Source organism: Eutrigla gurnardus (assembly GCF_963514095.1).
Source record: "Eutrigla gurnardus genome assembly, chromosome: 13".
Lineage (NCBI taxonomy): Eukaryota > Metazoa > Chordata > Actinopteri > Perciformes > Triglidae > Eutrigla > Eutrigla gurnardus.
In genome coordinates, this window is record NC_139936.1 from 3,076,103 (window position 1) to 3,100,222 (window position 24,120).

A 24,120-nucleotide genomic window follows, 5' to 3' on the forward strand; every position below is an offset into this window, starting at 1 on the left:
GGCAGTTTACTGTCAACATCATCATCATCTATGCAACTTTGATTCAGACTTCTGCTTACTTCAGAAGCATCTGCTAGTAGTTTGAATTCAGCAAAACAAAAATGATTCTCACGCTGGAAAGGCGTTAAAGGCACATAAACACACATTTAAATCTTGTCTAACTCAGATGCTGATTTGACAGGAGATACATTGCTTCTCCTTCCAACCAGCATCATCATGAATATTGCTGTGGATTTTGAATTGATGTTTACATTCTCCTCCAACACCTGTCTTATAGCTTTGATCAAAAGATTTGGATGAACGGGGCCAGCTGTCTCCAAAGATATCTGTGGCAGTATTCATCAAACACTTCTCATGGTCACTTTGGAAAACGGCTGTTGCAATCTACAGTCAGCTCTATTCATTTGACATGTTTTATGTTTCAGGAACTAAAAGCATTCAGCTTTTTATGTCAACAGGAACACCACAAACCAGAAAGCGAAAGCACATTTTAGATGTTCTGTAGTGATTAAACGAAGAATGCATCTTTTATTTATGCTATCCCCATCCCCCATATGTATGTTTATATTATATATATGTATATATGTTTATATATAAGATATATATATATAAAACAGTATCTTTTACTGTGCTATTTATCTATTTATATTTTTACTGTTCTCATCCCCTGAACTGTCCTTCTATTTTAATTATTATTATTGTTGTTCTTATGATTATTATGTTTTTCTATTTAGTCTTATGGACTGTATTTTTTATGGTTATGTGAAGCACTTGGGTTGCCTTGTTGTATGAAAGGTGCTGCACAAATAAAGTTCATGTTAGAAGGTTGAGCTCTCAGTGAAATCATGTGTCAGCATCATGGTTTTATTTTGAAACCAGATACCGGAAGCCGTATATATTTTGTTGTTTTCACGTTATTGACACTTTTTGGTTGGGGTTTCCAGCGGTCGTCCTACACAGGTGCGTCTGGACATTCGTGCGTAATGTTCTGAAAAACGCTCGTTTCCGTGAGGAATGCGCGTCTCCGGCGGATGGGCTCGTGCAGCGCTCACGCTGGAGAAGCCGTGCGAGCGGGGCCATGCATTCACTTTAACACACCAACAAGCTGCTGCGTGCGTGTAGCGTGATCCGCGGCGAAACACCACGTCTGCAATAACACCACCGGAGCCGCAGGAGGGGGATTTTCAAGGAAGACGGGACGTTTTTTTAGGATAAAAGGGCGCAAATCTCAGATGTGCAAAAAGGGCAGGTGCGTTTCCAGATTCCCACCTCGGTTTTTCACCCTTTTTTCTTCCTGCTTGTCGACCGGAGCCTGTGAAAACGCAGCCTCTACCTGACAGATGTGCGGTTACGAGCACAGCTGCAGCCTACAGGTCTGTATCGCTAAGAAGCAATAGAAAAAACCCATCCAGCGTTAAGATTTAATAGGAGTGAGAAGCAACAGAGACGGTGTTGCGTTCGCTGCACCTGAACTGATTCCTAGACGTGGAGTGAGTGATATTCTGCCTGCTGGGATTATGAAGGCACGCTGCTCCTTTCTACACACGTCCCCATTTAAACATGTTCTTTTTGGTCACTGCACTTTTAGGTGAACTCGAGGTAGAGCCCACTAACAGCACAGGCACGGCTTGGTTTTCATCTCTGAAGCTCTTTAGAAATGACTCTGGGGAGAAATCACAGCAATCGTTCACCAGCCTGTTTTCTGCTCTCTGTCTTTTGTTTAGAGTGAGTCTCCTGTCTACTTGCTGCTGATCTGCTGTGGAGGACTGAGGCCACCACCACCACCACCACCATCATCATCAACGTCTGCCACTCCAAACACAAGAGGACAGGTCCAGCGGTCACAAAGCACCTGTAGACGATGACTCCGGCAGCGTGAGATCATTCAGGAAGTGCAGTACTAATCGCTGATTCCAGCTTTTCCCTGTGTGGCGCTGATGAAAATGCTCCAGTGTGTCAGTTGACTGACAGGATCGCAGCAGCCCGGGACGTAGCCAGCAGCCGAAGCCTAGGAGATGGCCCGTCCAGGATCGGGGCTGCTGGCGCCCGTTAACGGGCTCGGGTACCCCCCTCAGAACCTGGCCCGGGTGGTGGTCTGGGAGTGGATGAACGAACACGGGCGCTGGAGGCCCTACAGTGCAGCCGTTTGCCACCATATTGAGAACGTACTGAAGGGGGACGCCCGGGGAACCGTCGTTCTGGGGCAGGTGGACGGCCAGCTCGCTCCTTACATCATCGACCTGCAGTCCATGCACCAGTTTCGACAGGACACGGGTAAGAGTCGTGGCAGTTTCCTGTCTCCACACACAGACACGTTCATCACAGATGAGTACCCGGTAGTCCTAGCTTCTGAAAGAGGCAAATAAATGCATTATCTTCGGCTGTCCTCAACCACAAATGATGTCATATTACCAAAGTGGGACCCATTTAAGACGGAGCCAGCCTTGATGCGCTTGCTCCACAAAATCTGATGTAACTTTTAAGGGGAATAAACGAGTCCCGAATGTCCCGTCGGTTTTTGTGGACTCGTGAAGAAGAGCCACCGGTTGAGCTTTGGGTTTTTTGCAACAAACGGGACAAAAAGACGACATGTGTAGCAATGATTTATTCATGTATTAGCCTCTTTATGTGGCTGCCAGAATGCCACGACCTTCCCAAAGGTCACCGTGTTGGAGTCCTCGGGCAAATCTGGCTCCTCACAGCCGATGGTATTCACCAAACGTGACGTCATTGAGATGCAAGACTCAATTCAATCTATATTCCCCCACACAGAAGGAATATTTATAATAATAAATAATTATAGTAATTATCTAGAAAACTACAGTTATGTAAGCAGTATTCCACCGTGGCTAAAGTAGAGCGGCTGATCAGAAAGTTGTATTGTGGGTTCTGTAGGAGCATGGGACCGACGTGGAGTGAGGGATCTGAACATAGCACACTAATAGTGATATAATAATAGTGATATGTGTAATAATTAGTCACTGTAAAGTCCACTCAGCACTGCCTTTGACTGTTATTCTTTCTGGTGACTGCTACCGTTTTAAATGACACCAGATGTTTTTCTGCTGCGCTCCATCGAGGCTCAACACTCGTGTGTGTGTGTGTGTGTGTGTGTGTGTGTGTGTGTGTGTGTGTGTGTGTGTGTGTGTGTGTGTGTGTGTGTGTGTGTGTGTGTGTGTGTGTGTGTGTGTGTGTGTGCATGTGTGTGTGTGTTTTACTCTGCCAGTGTTTGAGGCGAAGACGCGGCGAAGGTCCTCGATCCAGCCATTGATTGTGACGTCGGTTGTTTAATTTTCTTGGGGCAGGTGTCGTATGAATGTGTCGTCACCTCATTGATGAGGTGAAGCACGAAGAGCAGAACTCTGTAAGTCAGAGACGAGTCTCTGATCCGAAGGCGTTATGTAACATCAGCTCATCCAACGAGGCACAGGGAGATACACATGGGATGTACAGAAGGTGACCTCACTGTGCATGAATCTGCATTATGTCACCTTTCATTAATTTGCAGCACTTCCTTTACATGTGCAGCGATACATATCTGTAGACTGAGTTGGCAGTTTTAACCACAATACAGGATACAAAGAATTACAGCTCTAATTAGTTAAAGTCACTCAAGCCTGATTTATGGGAAACAACTCAAGAAATGTTTCTCTAAATGGTTAAGAACTGCAAAAACACCAACAGCAGTAATCAGTCGTAATGCATGTCCTTTCTTGCAATGTTTTTGTAATAACCCATCACTACAGATACTAGCTCAGGCTTTAGAGAGGCTAAGCCCCGCCCCCATTATCTCACCTGATGGAACGTACTAAGTGTGTTGGTGACGTAGTCCACCGAGAGGTTTCACATAAAACCAAACGTTTCTACGACAATCCTTCCACACAGTGTGACTTCACTGACTTCCCTGAGTTGTCTTTTAAATTGACAAAACATATGTGTATGGGCTCAAAACATTACTATTAAATACAGCAAACAGGAAGCGTTTAGAGGAACATTTCATTATGACATCATCAGAAAAATCCCAGAAACGTAGACGCCAGAGTGGTTTGTATTCTTTGTTCATACAGTATTTATATACCACCGAAGGGCAACATGAAGAAATCCAAACCAGGTGGGAAATCTGTTGAATGCATTGAAAAACCCGGAGCCCCATATGAAACGTTTATTGATTGAGGACTTAATTCGTTTGATACATATATACAACGTTGAATATATATATGGCACTTGATGTATAAGTGTTTTTCTATATTTTATAAGGAGAAAAATGAATTGATGTACATGAGGGCTGCATTATTTCTGCATGACTGTCTGGAGGGGCTGCTGGGATTTCTGTCTTCCCCTAGAAAGGCCGTAATAACACAGAGCAGCGCGGGTGTCTGGGGTTAACTGGCTGCAGGATGAGCCACTGAGCCGTTTGTCAGCCGCTACCGGGCGCTGGGGCGAGGCCTGACGTTTATCGGTCCTCGTTGTGCCGTCCGGTGCGTCACCTCCCTCCTCTCGGCTGGGATAAACCTATCACAGCATCGCCATCTCCTCTGCACGCTCTCTTCCTGTCACCCAACGTGGGCGACCCTCTACCACGGCCCCCGGGCTCCCACGAGGCCTCGCTTCAAGGCTGCAGTGATGTCGTTGCACCGCTGCTTACGCCAAGGGGCCTCAGTGAGTTTGTTCTAACGTGGATCGTGTTGCCTCTGTTTCACATGGGATGTTTGCTATATTTGTAGCTCAGCAGGTCACCTGCAGCTCCGCCCGCTCTGTTGCAGGCTCACGGAGTGTCCCTGTGGGGAAACCCCATTTTGTCGCCGAGCCCTCGTCCTCTGAGGCTGTTTTCTTTTGGCGAGAGCTGGAAAGAGTGACTTAGAGTGTGCGTACATGTCCTGGTTTCTGTGCATCTGTGAGTTTGCTGATGATGGTGCACTCGGCCCGCTGTGGCAGCTGCGGTGTTTGGGTCCTGGTCCCTGCAGGCTGTGTGGGGGTGCCCTGCTCCCCCTGTGGTTTCGGGAGGAGCTCCTGTGGGTGGGAACCGAGCAGAGTTACTCCCACTAATGAGACAACAGCTGTAGTTTATCTCCATGACTCCCTCTAATCAGAGCATCATGACGGCAACGCACGCACCACAGGCGATGCGGCAGGGCCCTCTCTGGAGAGCAGCCCCAACACATCTGGAGTTAGTTGCTATTCAAAGGGGACCGAGTTCATCATACGACTTCTGGTCAAGAACAGCAGTCTGTGGAGAAATCCTGAACATATATATACACATACAGTATGACTGAAGGCTTAGAGGCTTGTATATAGTGTGGATGAATATCTGGCTGAAGGCAGGGAGAGGATTGGCTCCCAGCCACAGAGAATCGATCCGTTCCCCTCCCTAGAGGGGAGTCTGAACCTCTAAACACTGCTGTGGACTGATCCCCTTTCACTACACCCACTCCCATAGCAAAACACATGAGCTTATCTGCCATCTCCATCACATACCAACACTTGTGGCCTGTATGATGGATTTCACACTGCAGTTATTGCGTCTGCTGCCTGGCTTTCAAGCATTTGCCTCCTCTGTATTTCCCCTTAAGATGGAGCGGTGGCACGAAGCAGAGAGACCAGCGTGCATTCATGGAAGAGAGATGAATAAATCTGTGATGTAACATCAGCACGGTTCAAAACTTGGAATATTATTCTTTAATGCAGACATATTGTTGTGGTGCTGTAGTCAGATTACATTCAGTCAGTTTATTTAGACAAAACAACTTAAAAACAACCCACGGTTGATCAAACTACACAGTAAAAAAAATTACATGACAAACACAAATTGACATAAATGCAACACATAAAAATCCAGTAAGGACAGTAAAAAGACACACAGCAGAGACATGACGGCGTTACTGAATTGATTGAAGTTGCAAGAAACCCAATCCGTTTAATATAAAATACAAAGAAATTGTTTTTTATTTTGTAAAGAAAATCCTCATATATTGTTACATAGTTGCACCGGGTTAGTGATGTAAAGGGGTTACATTTTTAAACATTTAAAGATGACATTTCTGCTCAGAAATCAGTGACTACAGCGTGTTCTACTTTGTGCCGTTTGGCTTGTTAAAAAAGGGGAAACATGCCTTTTGTCACTTTTCATACACAAGGACATGACGTGTAGTAGCAGCGCACCACAGAAGTTGACTTTTCATCTCCTGGCAACGCCGACCCGCAGACCGCTGCCAAGGGGAACGCCCACCCAGAGGCTTGAACCTTTTTTATTATATACGTCCAGAAGTGGTTATTAAAGGCTACATCAAAGAAACGTTTCAGTTCAACTTAAATCCAAAGCGACAGCATGTAGAGTGCATGGTATGTCTCACTGTATTCTGTGTGTTCCTGGCATTGCAGGGCCATTCCCGTTGCTGTTGTGAGATGGCCCATGTGTGACTGCAGAGATAACCCCTATCAGCGGCTGCTGGCTGCTGTGCTGCCGGAGCAGGGCTTTGTTTGTTTTGGTTCCCCAGGCGTGAGAACCTCCCCTCCGCTGGCCCATTTCCCTCGACTAACAGCCCTCCCTGACTAATTACGTTGAGAAACACCAGCAAACACAGAGGAGACGGTCACGTTCTCATGTCTGTTTTGTGTTAAGCTGACAAACAACAGAAGCTGTGGTTTTGGATGCTGCCTGGAAACTTGCAGAGCACATACAGTGCTGCAGTCTGCCGAGGAGGACTGTGCACGTTGTGCTTTCTTCCTTTGAATGTCGTGTTAGTGTGTAGTAAATGTGTGTGGGAACTGTTTTGGTGGTCTGTGGGAGGAAGCTGTAAAAGGATTCCCGCTATCTACGTGCTAAAGGTCAGGTGCTGCATGCATCAGCTCTGACTGTGAAATCCCACTTGCGTCAGAAGAAAGCGGAGTGAGCAAAGAACGGAGAACAGAAATGATGAGAAATAAGTTCTGGCGAAACAAACGAGACAGAAACCTCAAAGTCCCAGTCAGCAAGTCCGGCGGATGGAGGGCACTCTGTCAGATTTAGAATGTTTCCAACTCTCAGGCTCCTCCCCCACGACCACCGAGCTCCTCCCCACGACCACCGAGCTCCTCCCCCACGACTTCCTGCCCTTTGAAATCCCTTAGATCACGCCACCTTTGAAACGCGGGTCCGATGTTGACCCTGGTTTTATCACGGGCACCGTCGCCATCTTTCTTTTTTCCCTTCTTTTCCACCGGTGTTTTCTTTCCCTTGGTCGTTTTGGACCTCCTCGTTTGGTTTTTAACGAGGAATTGGAAGCTTGTTGCTACTTCCCTCCGCCTCCCCCCTGTGATAGTGGAACGACCCGAGGGGGGAGGGGCTCTGTGTGTGCACGAACACAGCCCTGCGTGCTGATTGGACAGGATGATCCGGGCGCTGTCGGATCTTTGCAAAACAAACAACAGGCTCTGTGTGCACGTAGAGGCACGCTTTCTTTCTAAAACCGGATGATTTATGTTGTTCTATCGGAGCGTAGTGTCGGCTTCAGTGAATATGATCAAAAACATGTTGCCGACTGGGACTTTAAGAGTTAATTTAGCACTGTGCTGGCCGAGACATGTACTTATACTTGATATAGATCCAAAGAGTGTAGACTGTATACAGATATCTATGGATACTCGGCGAGTCACCTCTCCACCTCAGTCATGTGGACGAAAGATAAACAAGACATGACATTTAATGATGAAGTTGAGTTTCTTTTTTGTAATTAGCGTAATTAGTCAGTGAATGTCTTTAGCGGGATCAGAACGGTGCTTAGCCACGGCAGCGCTCCGATGTCACTGTACACGAGGGGCCATTATAGCCCAAACCAGCTGGCTGAACTCCACTTGGATGTCGGCAGGAAAGGGATTGGACGGCGCTGTGGAGAGGGAGGAGGGTGGTGGCGGCGGTGGCTGACGGAGGTGAGGAGAGAAGAGGAACAGAGGGAGAGGTGGAGCGTTTTCCTAATGGAAAGTGACAGTCGGGGTCGAGGGAGGGATAATAACACTGAAAAGACCCTCAGCTGTGCACATTGTCCTGCTCTTTCACTCTCACATGTACACCTTTTGTATCAGGGCCTCAGAGTGTGCCGTATTTCTGTTATTTGTGTGATTTCATATTTTATTAATAGAATACAAGGAAAAGAGACAGATATCTGCCAGTCTAAAGTAAATTACATGGTTGGACCAGCAATTTACTCAAGAAATAATACTCACATTTGAAAATTTGAGCATTTATAATGTTGTGACGCATATTTTACTCCTGACTAAAATGTCTGGAGCTAAAAAGCAAGCACATTTTTGTCTATTGTTTACATGATGTATCAATAGTTTTTGCAACACATCATCAGTGCGTTCATTAATGGAACACTTATTTCAGCACCGTACTAATTAAATACCCTCGTTCTGGTGAAGTCCGGCTGCTGTTCCCTCCTCAGAGCAGCCTTCGCTCTGTCCACATCCTTATTGCGTTACAGTGATGAGCCGGCGCTGCAGCTTCTGGCAGCCCTCCGGCGTCGGTAGCACAGACGTCTCTCCACATCTCCTTTCAACTTCTGATGCAGCGAGTCACCACTTTTAACTTCTAAAGTGGAGATCGGACTCTTTTATCCACTTCAAAGTTGCTCTCCGTGCCACTTGCTTATCAGGCCGGTCGGGGGGGTCAATCAGATCGTTGCGTTGTCGTCTACCTCGGCCGATCAGCCTGCTGCTGGAATAGGAATGAGGCGCCATCCCTAAACAGGTTAAACTAACCCCCATCTCCTGGTTACATGTATTGACGGAGCTCTTTTTGAAGTGTGTCTTATTGTCTAGGATGTCAGAATCTCGAATCTCCCACTTTACTTGGGGGCAGGAGGCAGAGATGATCCGTCACACAACCCACAGGGGCTCTGCAGCACACAAACCAGATGTTAGGTAAAACCAGATGTTGGGTAGCTGTCAGGATGACGAAGGGAGTCGTGTGTTCCTGTTCTCCGATCTACAGGAACGTGTGGTCAACATTTAGAGAACGCATCGTTTTGACTCAGACCAGAGCTGCACTGACGCAGCGAGCTCAGTGCTCCCTCGATCAGAGCGGGACTTTTTGGTTTTGGTCTCAAGCATTTTCACTCATTTCACAAAAAGAAAAAAAGAAAAAAAAAGCACCCGTAGCCTACTTTAGTGCAGCAGCAGAAGCAGCATGACCAATCGCTAAAGCTGAAACTGGGATGGATTTCTCGAGAGCATCTCAGTGGTAAGGCAGTCGTCATTGTTCCAGTTTAAGCCACTGTAATGGCCAAAATAGATCTCCTTAATGTCTGAACACACAGGCAGGACTCACATCTCTGCTATGAGGCCGGGGCTGTTGGTGCAAATTCTGTTAGATATTCTTTAACTTATATATAACTTTATTTATTCCACATTTAAAATGAATGTATTGTTCACACAAAACACAACATAAGATAAGACATTTAGCTTGAAGGGCGTTTTGTAGGCATGTTCTCAGGAAACAGACCCCTGACTTTGGCTTCTAGTTCTATTTTCAATGAATTTGTTTCAATAATTAGTTTTTTAAGGAAGCATGCTGACACCAAGATGATGAACGCTGTAAATATTAAATGCAGCAACATGCATGCTTTCCGTTCTCAGGTTTTTGCGTGTATGGATGCTAAATCACCGGCCGTTCGGTCTAATGGAAATCCCATTCCATTCCGTGCCGTTGCAACTTTTCAGGCATAAGAAAACACTTATTTTGATTGTTTACAGCCCGGGCGCTCGGCAGAATATCAATGGGGGGATCTCTTTCTCCGTGTCCCCTGTAAGTGCTTCTAAATCATGGTTCCTGGTGAGAGTCCAAGTCCTGGGACTAGTCCGCGTGAGGAACGTCCCGCGGTCGACTGGGAGGTGAATTATATTTACCAGGTTGTTTTCCAGGGGAGGCCTCCTCCTTACAACCTCCACTGTTGCTCCTCAAAGGAGCTGCTCACACCATCACTTCTTCAGATATTTCATTATTAATGAGCGCCTGCAAACTCTCTGCGGATTTATCTCACTGCTGCCCCAAGGTGAATTTTTATCAGGCTTCAGTGGTAATTGCTTCTTCTCCGTTCTGTCCTTTTGTATGGATGCATTCAGTCAGAAGGACGTTTGTGAATACTGAAGGGAATGAAAGTCACCACAACAACATCACGTGGAAGCCTGAACAAATTCATTTAGAATAAGAGCTTCACAGTCGGACCATTATTCCAGAAAAATGCTCAATGAGAAAAAGTTGGAGGAGGAAAGTACTTATACATGAAAAAAGATGGCGTTCATCTTTGGTACAGTCCAAATTGCTGCTCTGGGATCCTCCAATGATTCACAGTCCTTTGTTTTAGGCAGGAAAGGCAGAAACGCCACTGTAATAGTATTTTTGGATTAAAAGTTAAAAATGTGAACTTGCTAGCTGCATGGTTCCCACTGAAGGGATGTTCATTTCAGCAAAAGCTTTAACATAATGGTGGGAGGTCTGTCACCATCAGTCACTGGTTTACCAGCGTCTCTTTACGTCTTCTTGCGTTGTTTCGTAGTAACTCAAGTATTTAGTGGTGGAACGAACTCCCGACCAAAGTCAGGACAGCAGAGTCACTTCCATCTTCCGAAAAAGGCTCAAGACTCGCCTGTTCAGACTTCACCTCGACTCTGCATAGCATGACCCACGAACAAAAAATAGCACTTCTATGTTCTTGTCACTCTAATGAGTCAAAAACACAGTTTGGACGGCAGCCTTGAAGCTCACCTCTTTGACCGGCTTGAAAGGTGGCTGATAGTTTTCAACAGTGACCAGATTTAACCCCCAACACTTAAAATTCTCAAACTCCGACTGCCGCACCATTCTCATCTCTGCTCTCCAGTTCTGTGGTAAATACGTTTCAAACCGAGGTCGTTTCTGAGATGCAGTTAAATCTCCTGCCTCTGGCTGAGCTTCAGATCTTTGAGGAAGCTCTCCGTCTTTTGGGTTGTGTATCGCTGCAGCCCCCTATGAGCGCTGGGAACACAAATTGAATTTCAAAGTTTGACCCTCATCTGTTCTCGAGTAATTAAGCCTTCCCAGGAAATCATTACTGATTTATTCACTATAGTTCCGTATACATTATGTATGTTTCTCGCAGCGATTACAGCCTCGAGAGCATGAAACCACCAGCGTGAACTCCTTCTACACCAATAACAACCTTTCATTATGTTGCAGGATCAGAGTGGCAGAAAGCGGCGGCTCTACCTGTTTCCCATAACGGTATCATTCATATTTATGCAGCTCTCTTCGCCGCAAAATAACTTTTGGATTTGTGAAATGAGGCTTTGACCCTCAAAGTCAATGTGCCGGCGTTACACCTCCTCTTTGATGAAGCCCGTCAGACTCATGTTCAGGCTTTAAGCTCAGTTAAAGCTTTTAGCGATCCAACTTTCTGACGAGGACACGACCCCGGTTTTTGTTGCAGCACGCTGACATTTAGCCTCGACGAGTCAGTTCACTGAAGAATATCCTCCGTTCCTCTTAATCGATTTAATAGTCAAATTAAGGAAAAGGGCACAAAATGCACAAAATGCACGGCAATAAAAACAAATGTTCCTGTGAAGATGAATGCATTAATTTAGTCGTGTGCACACAGAGGAGTTGTGATTACAGTTGTGATTCAGCAGGGAAAAGGTCTGGGCCTTATAATCCTTTTTTTTTTGTATCCTTGGGAAACATGAGAGGAGTTGTGTTCATTATGGATGAGCCGCTTCTCTCCCTGCAGGGTGGTCTGATGCCCTCTGACCTCTCTCACACTGCGTCCACTTTACTGCTGATCACAGCTGACCAGCGTAGTCTGGCAGGGAGACAATTTGCTGTAACGTAGCCAGACGTTTCCTCTGATAAGACCTGACTGTGTCTGACAGCCATGAAGTGGGTTAGAAAAGCCTGTCTCAGCAAACTCATTTACTGCACGCTGTTCATCTCAATGACTCACACTCCCTTTATTTGTCAAACGTAATATTCAGAGCACCTTTTCCACTCCAGGTGCCTCCCACGAACCGCCTTGATGTTGGTATTTTTTTGTTTTTATACTCAGACGATTCTTTAAAAATCCCCATATTTTTGTTAAAGCTTGTATTGATAGCGTGTCAGAAAAGTGTGAGATGAGTTAATCATGCAGAAGACGTCTTCCTCTTCATCGGCTCTGACCTTAAGCTGCCTTCAGTTTGGCGCTCAGGGACGGTTCCCCCCGGCGAGTGTGACTGATTCACGATCCGGTCATGTGGCGGATGGCGGCGCGTGTGCACGTGTGGCAGAGGTCATCTCACGAAAAAGAGCCGCGGGAGCTGTTCCTCAAAGTCTCCTCGGAGGCAGCGCAGGCCATCGATCAGCTCTCCACTGAGCGGGAAAAATGTTCTCACTGATGTACAGTCTGTGGCGGCTGACGTGAAATATCGCGTGGCGGCGTCGCCGTGGATGCATCGCGGCATCATCGTGTGTGTTTTTATGTCACTGTCTCTCGTGTTGAATGGACGGAGGAGTGATGATGTCTGTGGTTGAAGGTCAGCTGTAGCGCTGAGAGATGTGTTGGGAATCATGTGTTAAAGCTACGTTCTACGATTTGGAATAAAAAAAAAATCCAGTCTATCAGCCGTAGGCCTTCAGAGAGATTGACCAATGGGAGCCATTGCTCTGGAAGGCTCCCATTGGCTCATAAACAAAATGTTTATGTAGAGTAGCTGATATGGCAAATAATCTGGGAAATGTTTAATCTTTCCACATAAAAACAGTTTACAGCAAGAATATAAGATCGGTGGATGGTTACTTTGAGTCAGACACAATCATTTATTACCCTAGAAGGTAAAAAAAAAACTAAATATAAGAATTAAATAGAAATTAAAAATGGTTTCCATTAAATGTTTATAAAATCTGAAGACTGTCAGCTGACAGTTACAGATTCAGAAATCAGATTCTTCTAATAAAACAGTGGAAAATGAAAGTGCTAAATAAAAAACTAGATAAAAGTAATGATGGGATACTGAACATCCGTGTCCACGTAGCTTTTCCCCCACAAACCTTAGCTTCTTATGACTTGTGTCAGAGGATTTCTTCTGTAATATATATATAATGCAAACGTGGTCATGGAATCATTTTGATCACGCAACATTTAATTATTCATACTTTTTATACTAAATATATGATTCGTTTTGAATGTGTGTTGTTGAGGCATCAGGTTATCACTTTTTATGAATGTATTTTTTAACATGTTGTGTTATTTGGCAGCGCTGTGTTCAGATTGGAGCGATGCCAGAGCAAGAGAGCTCAGTAGCACCCAGGCATAAGAAGTCATCGGCTGGCAGCCGTCGGGGGACGGAGGCTGGAGGGGGGATGTTAATGCGATAAAAATAAAAAACCTCCGTAGTGCACGCGAGATAAGCAGGAAAGAATCCCAGGAAATGTCATACCTTAGAAGGAGATGCTGCATCCACCGAATACGCTGTCACCATTTTCACTTTTTGTCAGACTGAAGCAAGATCTGCTGTTTTTACTGGGTGGAAAAACCCTGCAGGGTTTGGTTTGTCCCGTGTGTGGAGAGACTCCTCTCTGCTAACAAGAAACCTGTCTCACTGTAACCCCGACCCGGCTCCTTGGCAGGGCCGGCCTGTGTGGTGTGTGTAGCCAAGGCTGCAGGTGTATGTGTGTGAGTGTGTGTGTGTGTGTGTGTGTGTGTGTGTGTGTGTGTGTGTGTGTGTGTGTGTGTGTGTGTGTGTGTGTGTGTGTGTGTGTGTGTGTGTGTGTGTGTGTGTGTGTGTGTGTGTGTGTGTGTGTTATAGCCATGCCTCCCACTCCATCGCCCCGGCACGGCGCCGACGCGCTAACGAGCTTCCTGCTGGACGCCGTGCGGTTGAAGTGGTGTGAAGTGGAACACCTCTTCGACTTGAACCACTTCTGGCGTTCCTCGCACACGGTCACATGGCGTGATAATACGCTGAGTCATGGTAGAGCCTCCTCAGCTGAGGACGGTCACGACAGTCAGAAGGTTGTTTCAGGGTCTGTTGCTTCACTGCGGCACAGGAGCTGGCAGGTAGACAGCACTGTAACTTAATTTCTCAAGATTTCTTTTTTTTTTTTTTTTCACGTTACCTCAGTTACTGCAAACTCTGCACAAGTGCAGGTTAACTGGCCGGGTGTCGGTTGTGGGAGTGTTTGGATCGTTGAAAGTGGGGTTTGAGGAGGAGGAGGAGGAGTTAAGACACTTTTCGTCACCTCTTGTATTAGCGAGACCGTTTTACTGCAGTGTTCGCTTTCTAAGCTCGGGCAGAAGTGAGACATCCTCTTTTTTTTATTGTTATTTGGCAGGAAACCTCCACTCATCACAAGCCTCCTTCTGCTCCTCCTCCTCCTCTCTCTTTTTAGTCACATAGCATTTCTTCTACCTCCCTTTTGCCTGGCCCTTCTCCATCCCTCCATCTTCACCCTCCACTCCCTCCTCCCTGGCTGTCCCCTCCATCTTTCTCCTCCATTCCTTTACCCTCGTCTTCCTCCTTTTCTTTCTGTCTCTTCACCAGGAATCGGGCCGATGTAGGATTTTTTCCCGAACCCTCACAGCAATTTGATTGTGATTAATAAGCTGTCCAGCTCCCCATCATGGGAGAGAAGTGACTAGACAAAAAATACAACCTACAAAAATAGCTTTAATAAAATATAAAGACTTTTTGATTAATGATCATTTTATTTCAGATTATTTGATTGAATTTCACAAAAAAAAGTTGTGTGAGCTGTGATGCAGATAAAATATTGGTTTCTTCACAAAACATTAAGTGATAGCAGTGTGTTTAACTGCCTTTTAAAAATATATATATATATATATATATATATATATATATATATATATATATAAAATACATTTTCATTTCATCCCATGCCTACTCTCCACCTTTCTCCCCTTTCCTTCTCCTCCGTCTTTTCCTCTCTTCTCTCCTTCTCCATCCTTTCCTCTCCTTTCCTTCTCCTCCATCCTTTCCTTCTTCTCCATCCTTTCCTCTCCTTTCCTTCTCCTCCATCCTTTCCTTCTATGTCTTTTCCTCTCTCCTTTCCTTCTCCTCCATCCTTTCTTCTCTCCTTTCCTTCTCTGTCCTCCTTTCCTTCTCCTCAGTCCTTTCTCCTTTCCTTGTCCTCCATGTTTTCCTCTCTCCTTTCCTTCTCCTCTGTCCTTTCCTCTCTCCTTTCATTTCCTCTCTCCTTTCCTTCTCCTCCATCCTTTCCTCTCTCCTTTCCGTTCCTTCTCTCCATCCTTTCCTCTCTCCTTTCCTTTCCTCTCTCCTTTCCTTCTGCTCCATCCTTTCCATCTTCTCCATCCTTTCCTCTCTCCTTTCCTTTCCTTCTCCTCCATCCTTTCCTCTCTCCTTTCCTTCTCCTCTGTTCTTTCCTCTCTCCTTTCCTTCTCCTCCGTCCTTTCTTCTCTCCTTTCCTTCTCCTCCGTCCTTTCTTCTCTCCTTTCCTTCTCCGTCCTCCTTTCCTTCTCCTCCGTCCTTTCTTCTCTCCTTTCCTTCTCCGTCCTCCTTACCTCTGCTCAGACCTTTCCTCTCTCCTTTCCTTGTCCTCCATGTTTTCCTCTCTCCTTTCCTTCTCCTCAGTCCTTTCCTCTCTCCTTTCCTTGTCCTCCATGTTTTCCTCTCTCCTTTCCTTCTCCTCCATCCTTTCCTCTCTCCTTTCCTTCTCCTCCATCCTTTCCTCTCTCCTTTCCTCTCCTCCATCCTTTCCTTCTCCTCCATCCTTTCCTCTCTCCTTTCCTTCTCCTCCGTCCTTTCCTCTCTCCTTTCCTTTCCTCTCTCCTTCATCACTCCCCTGCCTCCCGACCAGCGGCAGCTCCCCCGCTTTAGTCCATCCATCACCTTAGCCGACAAAAGAGGACGAGGACGCTTAAGGGAATCCTAGTCGCTATTCACTATAGCTCATTATGAAGAAGTGCATTCTGGGAGAACTTAAAGTGTCATCTCGGTATAGAAAATGAGCTTGGACGTGTGATTTTGTGAGAGAGGAGCAAGGGTGCTGCGATACTGTAACGCATAATGCTGTTAAAGCGGCTTAATGCCAGACTGTCATCCGCATTATTATGGTCTGTGATCTCCGGGTATTCGTTAATGAGCAGATAATGCTCTTATGATCTCACACACTTTGATGTACAGGTATGACAACGCCTTCCTGACAAAGCCTCGTTGAAATGAAGCGCTCTTATCACATCCGTGTGCCGCAGCATCAGGTCTTTCTGAGCCAGATGTTTCCTCCTCTTTTTTCCTCTTCATCATAATAATCTCTCTGATAGCCGGCTTGGATGTATTGTTTGTGAGGACCTTTTTGGGAGATGAAAGTCCTTTTTTTCCAAGTTGTGCTCTGGGGTTCGTGTGAAAACATCAAACGCACTTCAATTATTTTATTTGCCCCATACTGTAGAATGTATTAGCATATTCATCATGCGTTGACTATTCATATGGAGGATATGATGAAGGCTGCATGATGAGTCGTAATAGCGTTCTTTTGTTTGAACAAAGGTTGATTAACTGTTAAATGGAATGAGGAACAACTTCTTGTTTTGTTGTTCTGTTTTTATGTGTTTTATACATATAAGAAGTGGATATAGTCACTTTATCATGTAACCAGTAGAGAGAACACATGTTTACGGCACTTATCATGATAAATGAGAGGTTTCTTTTAAAATGCTTCCCAGAAACGAGCAGAAGGAGGAGGAGGAGGACTGCTCTGTTTAATGTATTAAGAGAGAAGATAAACAATATGAAAAGGGAGAGACGGGTGAGGAGAACAGGTCCAACGTGCCTTGTTCAAACAACCAGAAGCAACTGAAGAGGAAGTTTGCTTGTGGTTGGAGCTCAAGTAGGAATTGATGTTACTGTCTCGGCCGTGATGAATCTCTGCTCTGATTGGTGAGAATTGTTGCAAATTAGTGAGTCTTGAAAGAAGCCCTTAACATTTTGTCAGTTTCGCCTCATTCGTTGCTCCAAATTAAAGCTGCAGGAGATTAAATCTGAATGTTAGTGTTCATACGTACAGAGCGTGCACTAGTTGTATGACACAGAACAAGAAATACCAAACACTCAGTGACATCATTGGTACCAGGGTTCATAGAGAAATAAACCCATTTAACCAGGTTTTATATATTATATTTAAATGGAATATTCTGGGTTTTTTGGACAATCAGATGACTTGGACTTGATGTTTTTAAATGTGTTTTCCTGTTGTATATATGCGTCGTCTTTTCTCTGTCTACACCGACCTCCAGCAGAGACTGTAGATTAGCTGGCTTTGAATACCACCTTCAGACAGCGCTGAGCCGTACGATGCTGGACCTGTTACTGGCCTCTCTCCTTCTGTAGTTAAAAGGAGGAAAAAAAATGTTTTAATAGGCTCGACGCTACCCAGGGGGAAATTGATGAAGCTTGCCAATTATGAGGATATATTCTAGCAGTTGATCCGGCTGCTTGTCGTCTGCCGCCCCACAGCAGCGTGGGTTAGAGCATCCACTACAAGGTGGATGTGGGCCCTGATTCAATGACACACATTTCTTCTCCCTGTCCAAGTGTTGAGCATTGTGTGAGAGCGGGATGGGGTCCAATGAGTGACAGAGTGGAAAATGTGAAGAATGGGTCAGGGAAACGGTGTTGGTGAGGAGCCAGGTGGGGGGGAAGCTGGCGTCAGCAGCAGATGAGATGTGAGGAGGAGGAGGAGGAGGAGGAGTCGACTGATGGCGCTGTGCTCAGGGAAAGGAATAGTAGCAACGTTCACATCCACGGGCAACCCCCCACCCTCCTCTCACTACTCCCCTCCCCCGGGACGGCTTCCATGACAACAAAACCTTTCCCGGTGTTTCTGTGACAACAAAGGCTGGAGCTCATGCATTTTGCAGCAGACGTTTCAGGCATTACCTGTGCGAACGCATCAGGTGCATGACACGGGCGCTTTCCATTAGGACGTGTTTTTTCTCTCTCTGGTACTTTGCAACCACGGAGGTGTTAGTGTGAGAGGAACACACACATCAATAACCTCGCTGACGGATTTAGATAGGAGATAGGATTTACTGCTCGCTGTGTGTGTGGAGGGAAGCAGTCTTACTCCCGAGATGAGTTCAAGGAGTGGATTTGGTCCCTCGATGTCAGCGCCACAATCTCACCCATTTTATTATGTAAATGCAGCTAACAGGAGGAGATAATAAGTAGGGGTGGGTAAAAATTTCGATATGGCAATATATCGCGATACTTTGCCCCCCATACAATATTGATTTTTCAACTCCAAAGATCGATTTAAAAAAAAATGTTGTGAATGCAGTACTTTTTAATTTTATTTTCAATATTTATTCCAGTGAATTTCATGGGAATTAATATTAAATTTCCTCTTTATTTATATCGCAATATCGTGATATGTATCGTATCGTGACCAAAGTATCGTGATACGTATCGTACTGTGAGGTTCTTGCCAATACTCACCCCTAATAATAATAATAACAAAAATGTGAAAACACACACTAAAATGTACTTATTAAAGGAGTCTTGTGCATTGATTGCATTGGTTAAGAGTTGTGATAAAAAGCATCCACCAGAATGAACTCGGAGGCATCAGATTGCCGATCTGCTGTGTTTTCCTCCAGTCGGAGTGAGTCAGGCAGGTCGCACTCGACTTCCTGAAGAAAACAAAACCGTCAAGGACGGATCGTGGCGAACAGACTGCAGGTAGTTTAACCCCCACAGCTAAGATTGTGAGAAGGCTGCCAAGCTCACCCTGAACCCGCCCGGCCCCATGTCACCGCAGGGTTAGATCCCACGGCGAGGCCTGGCGCGGCTGTACATCACACAGCTACAACTCACCCAAGGAGGGGGGGGCTGCTGTTGGGCAAGGACGGCTGGAGGACATCGTGGGAGAGAGGACAAGGGAAGTGAGGGGAGGAAAGATGGCAGCCAAGGGCACACGGGGTGAGACAGGAAGTGGCTTCGTTTCCTGCTAGGAAGAGCAAACGAGGGTCACAGGAAGTACATCAGCAACTCAGGCTGGCTTTTTGGCAGGTACATCAGTAAATTACAGCAGAATGGAAGGCAGTGTGCAGTGTCAGGCTGTATGTTTGGAATAAAACTTCCCTTATGAGGCCCCAGGACTGCTGTGTTCATGTGGCCTCTGCCCCTTTCCCTTTTTGCAATCAGAGGATTCGCTCCCCTGATGGAGGAAGAGACAATGCAACTTGAAGTCACTTCACTTTAAATATTGGTGGATCTTTGAAAAGCTTGAGAAACTGGTTGAAAATCTTTTTTCTTTGTGCAACAGATGTATTTTTTTATCCAGTCAGAAGAGTGTGACAGGATTTTAGAAATACATACACGTCCTGTTAAATTACGTTGTAGGCTTTTCAAAAAATTGTCTGGATTTTATATTCTGGGAAGCTGGGAGCTTAACTCTGTGACTCAAACATAGTGGTTATACAGGAGAACTGTTCTCGCCTCACTTTAACTACAGTGAAGGAATCTAGCAGCTCCATCAGAGCTCCCATGAACAATCACCCGTCCTAATAGGCCAAAGAGTAGATGCTGTTTATCTCCCCTCACCAAAGTTGTTTGTACAAAGATGTTCTATTATCGATGCCCGGTAATAACACATCTCTCAGCACGTTCAAACACTTATGAAGCATGTGTTAAACTTGCCACTGAGCAAGACGGCGTGGATCTTGTGCCACGATCGATCGTGGCCAAGAAACAGGCAGCCGTGCGGAAAGTCTTCAACCTAATGCATCCCTCAGGAGCCACAGTGATAAAGGGTTCAGACGTGTGGCTCGCCTTCCACACAGAAAATTACTGACTTTCAGGAAATCAATGAGTGTTTTTTTTCCCCTGAAATCCATTAAGGGAAATCATTATTATTTTCATTCTTGTCCTCTGAGAAAACGTCAAAAAAAAGAGGAGGAAAAAAAAGCAGTGAGCACGGCAGATAAAAGTTTTGCATGGCTGACTGAGTGAAGACGTGAGAGACACAGGCAGCTGGCTCACCGAGCGTGTGTGTGTGTGTGTGTGTGTGTGTGTGTGTGTGATTCTCACAGCAGCTCCAAATGAAATTAGCCGTCAAGCCGAGTCCTTTAGCAGCAGTCCGCAGCAGCGACTCAAGGTCAGACCGGCTGATTCTGCTGATGCAATTTGTTCCCGATGCACCAGGCTGCCGGATGAGGGGTTACCGCCGCCCGGCGAACCCCTCCACTCGTTCCAACATCCGCTCGTCCTCTGCCACGCACTCCCATCCCTCCATTATCACCCCGGTCCTCCCCGGCAGGGCGAGTGTGCACCTACCCGTTAAATGAGTTGGGAGAAGGAGTGGGTCGGCGTGCCTGGATACCCCTGCTGACGTGCAGCGGGGGGAGATGGAGAGGCCGAGGTGATTTCCCATGTGACTACAGTAATTGTGTTACAATGGAGGTGGGAGCTGAGTGGCCATCAGCAGAGGGATGGAGGTTCACCTTCCTTCCTGTCGCCTTACAGAACAGTAGACTGCTGGTGGTTATGGGGGCGATAAGGCATGGGACAATATGAAAATGTCATAAAAGATTCATCAAAATAGTCTTAAAATGGCACTAGAACATCCTGGAATCACTTTACATTTTCTTAATAAATATTTTTATTGTGAAAAATCACTAATCTTTGGTATCCTGTATTTTGTAAATCCGACAATATTCCACGTGTCTACCATGACGGCGAGCTACAAAGCTTTTTCAAGGCCTTCGTGACGATGTTGACGATCATCCTGATGATGGAAATTCACCACAATCAACTTTTCTTTATCGTGATCCCTGATGAAATCGTGAATTGCTTGCTATAATGTATGTTTGTTTCTTGACTTAATGCTGCATTGTGCAGCCACGTTGCCTCAGGCAGGTGTAAGTGTTGCACCTCGTCTCCATCAGCTGGTCAAGTTGCTGCCTCAACACTTGTTTGCTCAACATTAAAACTGCATCTTGCCTCCGCAGGCTGTTGTCACCGGACGTTCATCTATGAATTTTTGCACTTTTTTTTCAGGATATATTGTTAAATCGGTGCACTGGTGATATAAAAGAGTTAAAAAGTCATTTCAGTTTGACCCTAAATTAATGGATAAATCGATGAAGTAAAATAAATGAAAGGAGGCTGATTACACACATGAAGTGCAGTTTATTACACAAGCATGAGACAAAGTTAACAGAAATACAAACTGGAGATGTGGGTTTTTGAATGATTTGGGCAGCGTTTGGGAAGTCAAATGTAAGTTTAAGGGAGTTTTTTTAGCTTGACTCACATTACAGAAAGTCCTTTGTTCCCTTTTTCTGTCAATACCCTCAACTACTGGAGGAAACTTCACATTATGCTTTTTAACGAACATTCAAGCAGCTTTCAAAATGAATTATTTCTGTGGACAAATCAGTGAATCCTCTTGAATCTATAGTGTCACTAGAGGTCTCAATGGATGCAGAATGCAAGTATCATGATTAGTGATTCTTTCACTCCTTGCACACGTCGACATGAATATTCCAAAATAAATGCTTCTTGTGACCGTCCTCATGTTTCTCTCCTCTGTCCTTTCTTTCAGGCACCATGAGACCAGTTCAGAGGAACTTCTACGAGCCGTCGTCCGCCCCGGGGAAGGGCGTGGTGTGGGAGTGGGAGAACGACAACGGCTCGTGGACGCCGTACGACATGGAGATCTGCGTGACCATCCAGAACGCCTACGAGAAGCAGCACCCGTGGCTCGACCTGACCTCTCTGGGCTTCTGCTACCTCATCGACTTCAACAGCATGTGTCAGACCAACAAGCAGAGCCAGCGCAAGCGACGCCTGCGGAGACGCATGGACCTGGCCTACCCGCTCATCATGGGTTCCATCCCCAAGTCGCAGTCGTGGCCCGTGGGAGCCAGCTCCGGCCAGCCCTGCTCCTGCCAGCAGTGCATCCTGGTCAACAGTACGAGAGCCGCCTCCAACGCTATCCTGGCCTCTCAGCGGCGCAAGCTGTACGGGGGCACGGCGGGCAACCCGGGCGCTACGGGAACGCTCGCCGTGGTGCGGCAGAGCAACACCTTCGCTGGAACCTCCCTCTGGTCTCCGACTGCCTCCGCCAGCCCCAACAACATCAACATCAGTTTGGGAGGTGGGCAGGCCAGAGCTGAACAGGTGCAGTTGCCGTTGTCCTCCGCCAACTTCCCCTGCTCCCCCGTCATGCCGTCTCTTTCATCCGCCCACGGCCACCACGCTCTCACCATCAACGGGCAGAACAACCTGAACCGGCCGGGGACGCAGCGCATTTCTGTGGGCACCGCCAGAGGAGCCGTCCCAGCGGGGTAAGGACGTCTGCACAACACAACCATTCAGCATCCCCATGGTCTGTAGTCAGCTGATACTTATTAGAACTAGGGGTGAGTATTGGCAAGAACCTCACGATACGATACATATCACGATACTTTGGTCACGATACGATACATATCATGATACTTTGGTCACGATACGTATCACGATACTTTGGTCATGATTCGATACATATCATGATACTTTGGTCATGATACGTATCACGATACTTTGGTCATGATACGATACATATCATGATACTTTGGTCACGATACGTATCACGATACTTTGGTCACGATACGTATCACGATACTTTGGTCACGATACTTTGGTCACGATACGATACGTACCACGATATCACGATATTGCGATATAAATAAAGATGAAAACACAAGTACCTGTATATGTACATCAGATGATATTGATCAGAGGACAAATTGAGTCAAAACTATTTCATTCAAAACAGCCTCTCCATTTTATTAATTCCCATGAAATTCAATGGAATAAATATTGAAAATAAAATGAAAAAGGATGAAGTACTGCATTCACAACACAACGCGTCTAAACATGAATCTTTTTTTTTTTTGTAAATCGATCTTTGGAGTTGAAAAATCGATATTGTATTTGGTGGCAAAGTATCACGATATATCGCCGTATCGATATTTTTACCCACCCCTAATTAGAACGCATGCATAATGCTCGGGTTCGGGTTGAATTAGCAGCTCAGCTGAAGCAATGAGAGAATATTTTAAAAAACGATCTTCGTTTCTGCTACAAAGTGTCTCGTACGCTGATCTTTGACTCGTCACGCTAACATGCCGATCAGTGACTCTGCTGATTCCTACTGAAGAAGAAGCCTTCTCTTTTGTGCGTGTCGGCCGTGGTTACTGCTCCATAATGAGCTTATGTTGGCCTCAATAGGCGTGAAATACTGCAGCTCTTCTGGATCATTCCGTTTTCCTCTGCTTTGAACTAATGTGTCACCGTCACAACGCTGTGGTCGTCGTGGCGTGGGAGGTGAAAAAAAAAAGAAATCTGACGTGGTATGAGGACTATCTAGATCTTCTCAGACGTGTGGCGAGTGTGTAACCGTGTCTTTGTTTTATTGCGCGGGTGTGTGTACGCACTCTGAGGCGTGCGGATGTGCTCTGGTGTAGCCGTGGAAACCTATTTGCCGTCGGAGGCTGAGCTCCACTGGGGAAGAATGAATAATGGATCAAGGAAAAATGGGAGCTTCAGCTGAGCGCTCTGACCTCAGAGCGATTCAGCGAAAGGAGAAGAAGTGTGTCTAGTGTAACCGATACCTCCGTCCCCTATCCTGCTGTGTTTGACTAAAATAATCCCTCTCCTGATCTAATTTGATTCCGTTTGGTTCTCACCACTCATGGGGAGAGACACACTTCCATCATGTTTGAATAATACCGTCCTCTCTGTGGCCTCATTCTGTGTCACTGTGTGACTGAGAAGGGTTTTCTCATCATTGTACGGGTTTATGTGGCGGAGGACATCCAGCGCAGGGTCACCTGCTTCGTCTGTATTTTAGGAATCTGAAAAGCTCAGGTGAGCGTGGAGTTGTGGATGAAATGTGAACATTTCACCTCGCAGCACGAAAGGTTTTTTTTTTCAGAGACGGAGAGAGTGAGAGAGGGGAAGGTTGGTTCCCAGGCGAGTGGCTCGACATACAGGATGAGTGTGGTTAACACACACACACACACACACACACACACACATGCTACAAACAGAGGAACCCACACAGAAAGTAAAACACCCGATCTGTTTTTCACACACACACACACCTAATAT

General features: G+C 45.9%; 1 protein-coding gene across 4 annotated transcripts in view; it reads left to right on the forward strand.

Annotated features, from left to right (window-relative positions):
• The first annotated feature begins 938 nt into the window (after positions 1–938).
• The window catches only part of dtx1 (deltex 1, E3 ubiquitin ligase), a 36,105-nt gene continuing 12,923 nt past the window's right edge, over positions 939–24,120 (forward strand). The window contains exons 1-3 of one of the 4 annotated variants that reach the window (XM_084023870.1): positions 939–1,373; positions 1,725–2,274; positions 21,569–22,313. In XM_084023870.1, the coding sequence (XP_083879996.1) occupies positions 2,016–2,274; positions 21,569–22,313 (1,004 nt within the window). In that variant the 5' untranslated portion in view covers positions 939–1,373; positions 1,725–2,015. Of the gene's footprint in view, positions 1,374–1,454; positions 1,600–1,724; positions 2,275–21,568; positions 22,314–24,120 lie in introns of those variants that run through there. The other 3 variants (XM_084023872.1, XM_084023871.1, XM_084023873.1) reach the window with 3 other exon arrangements.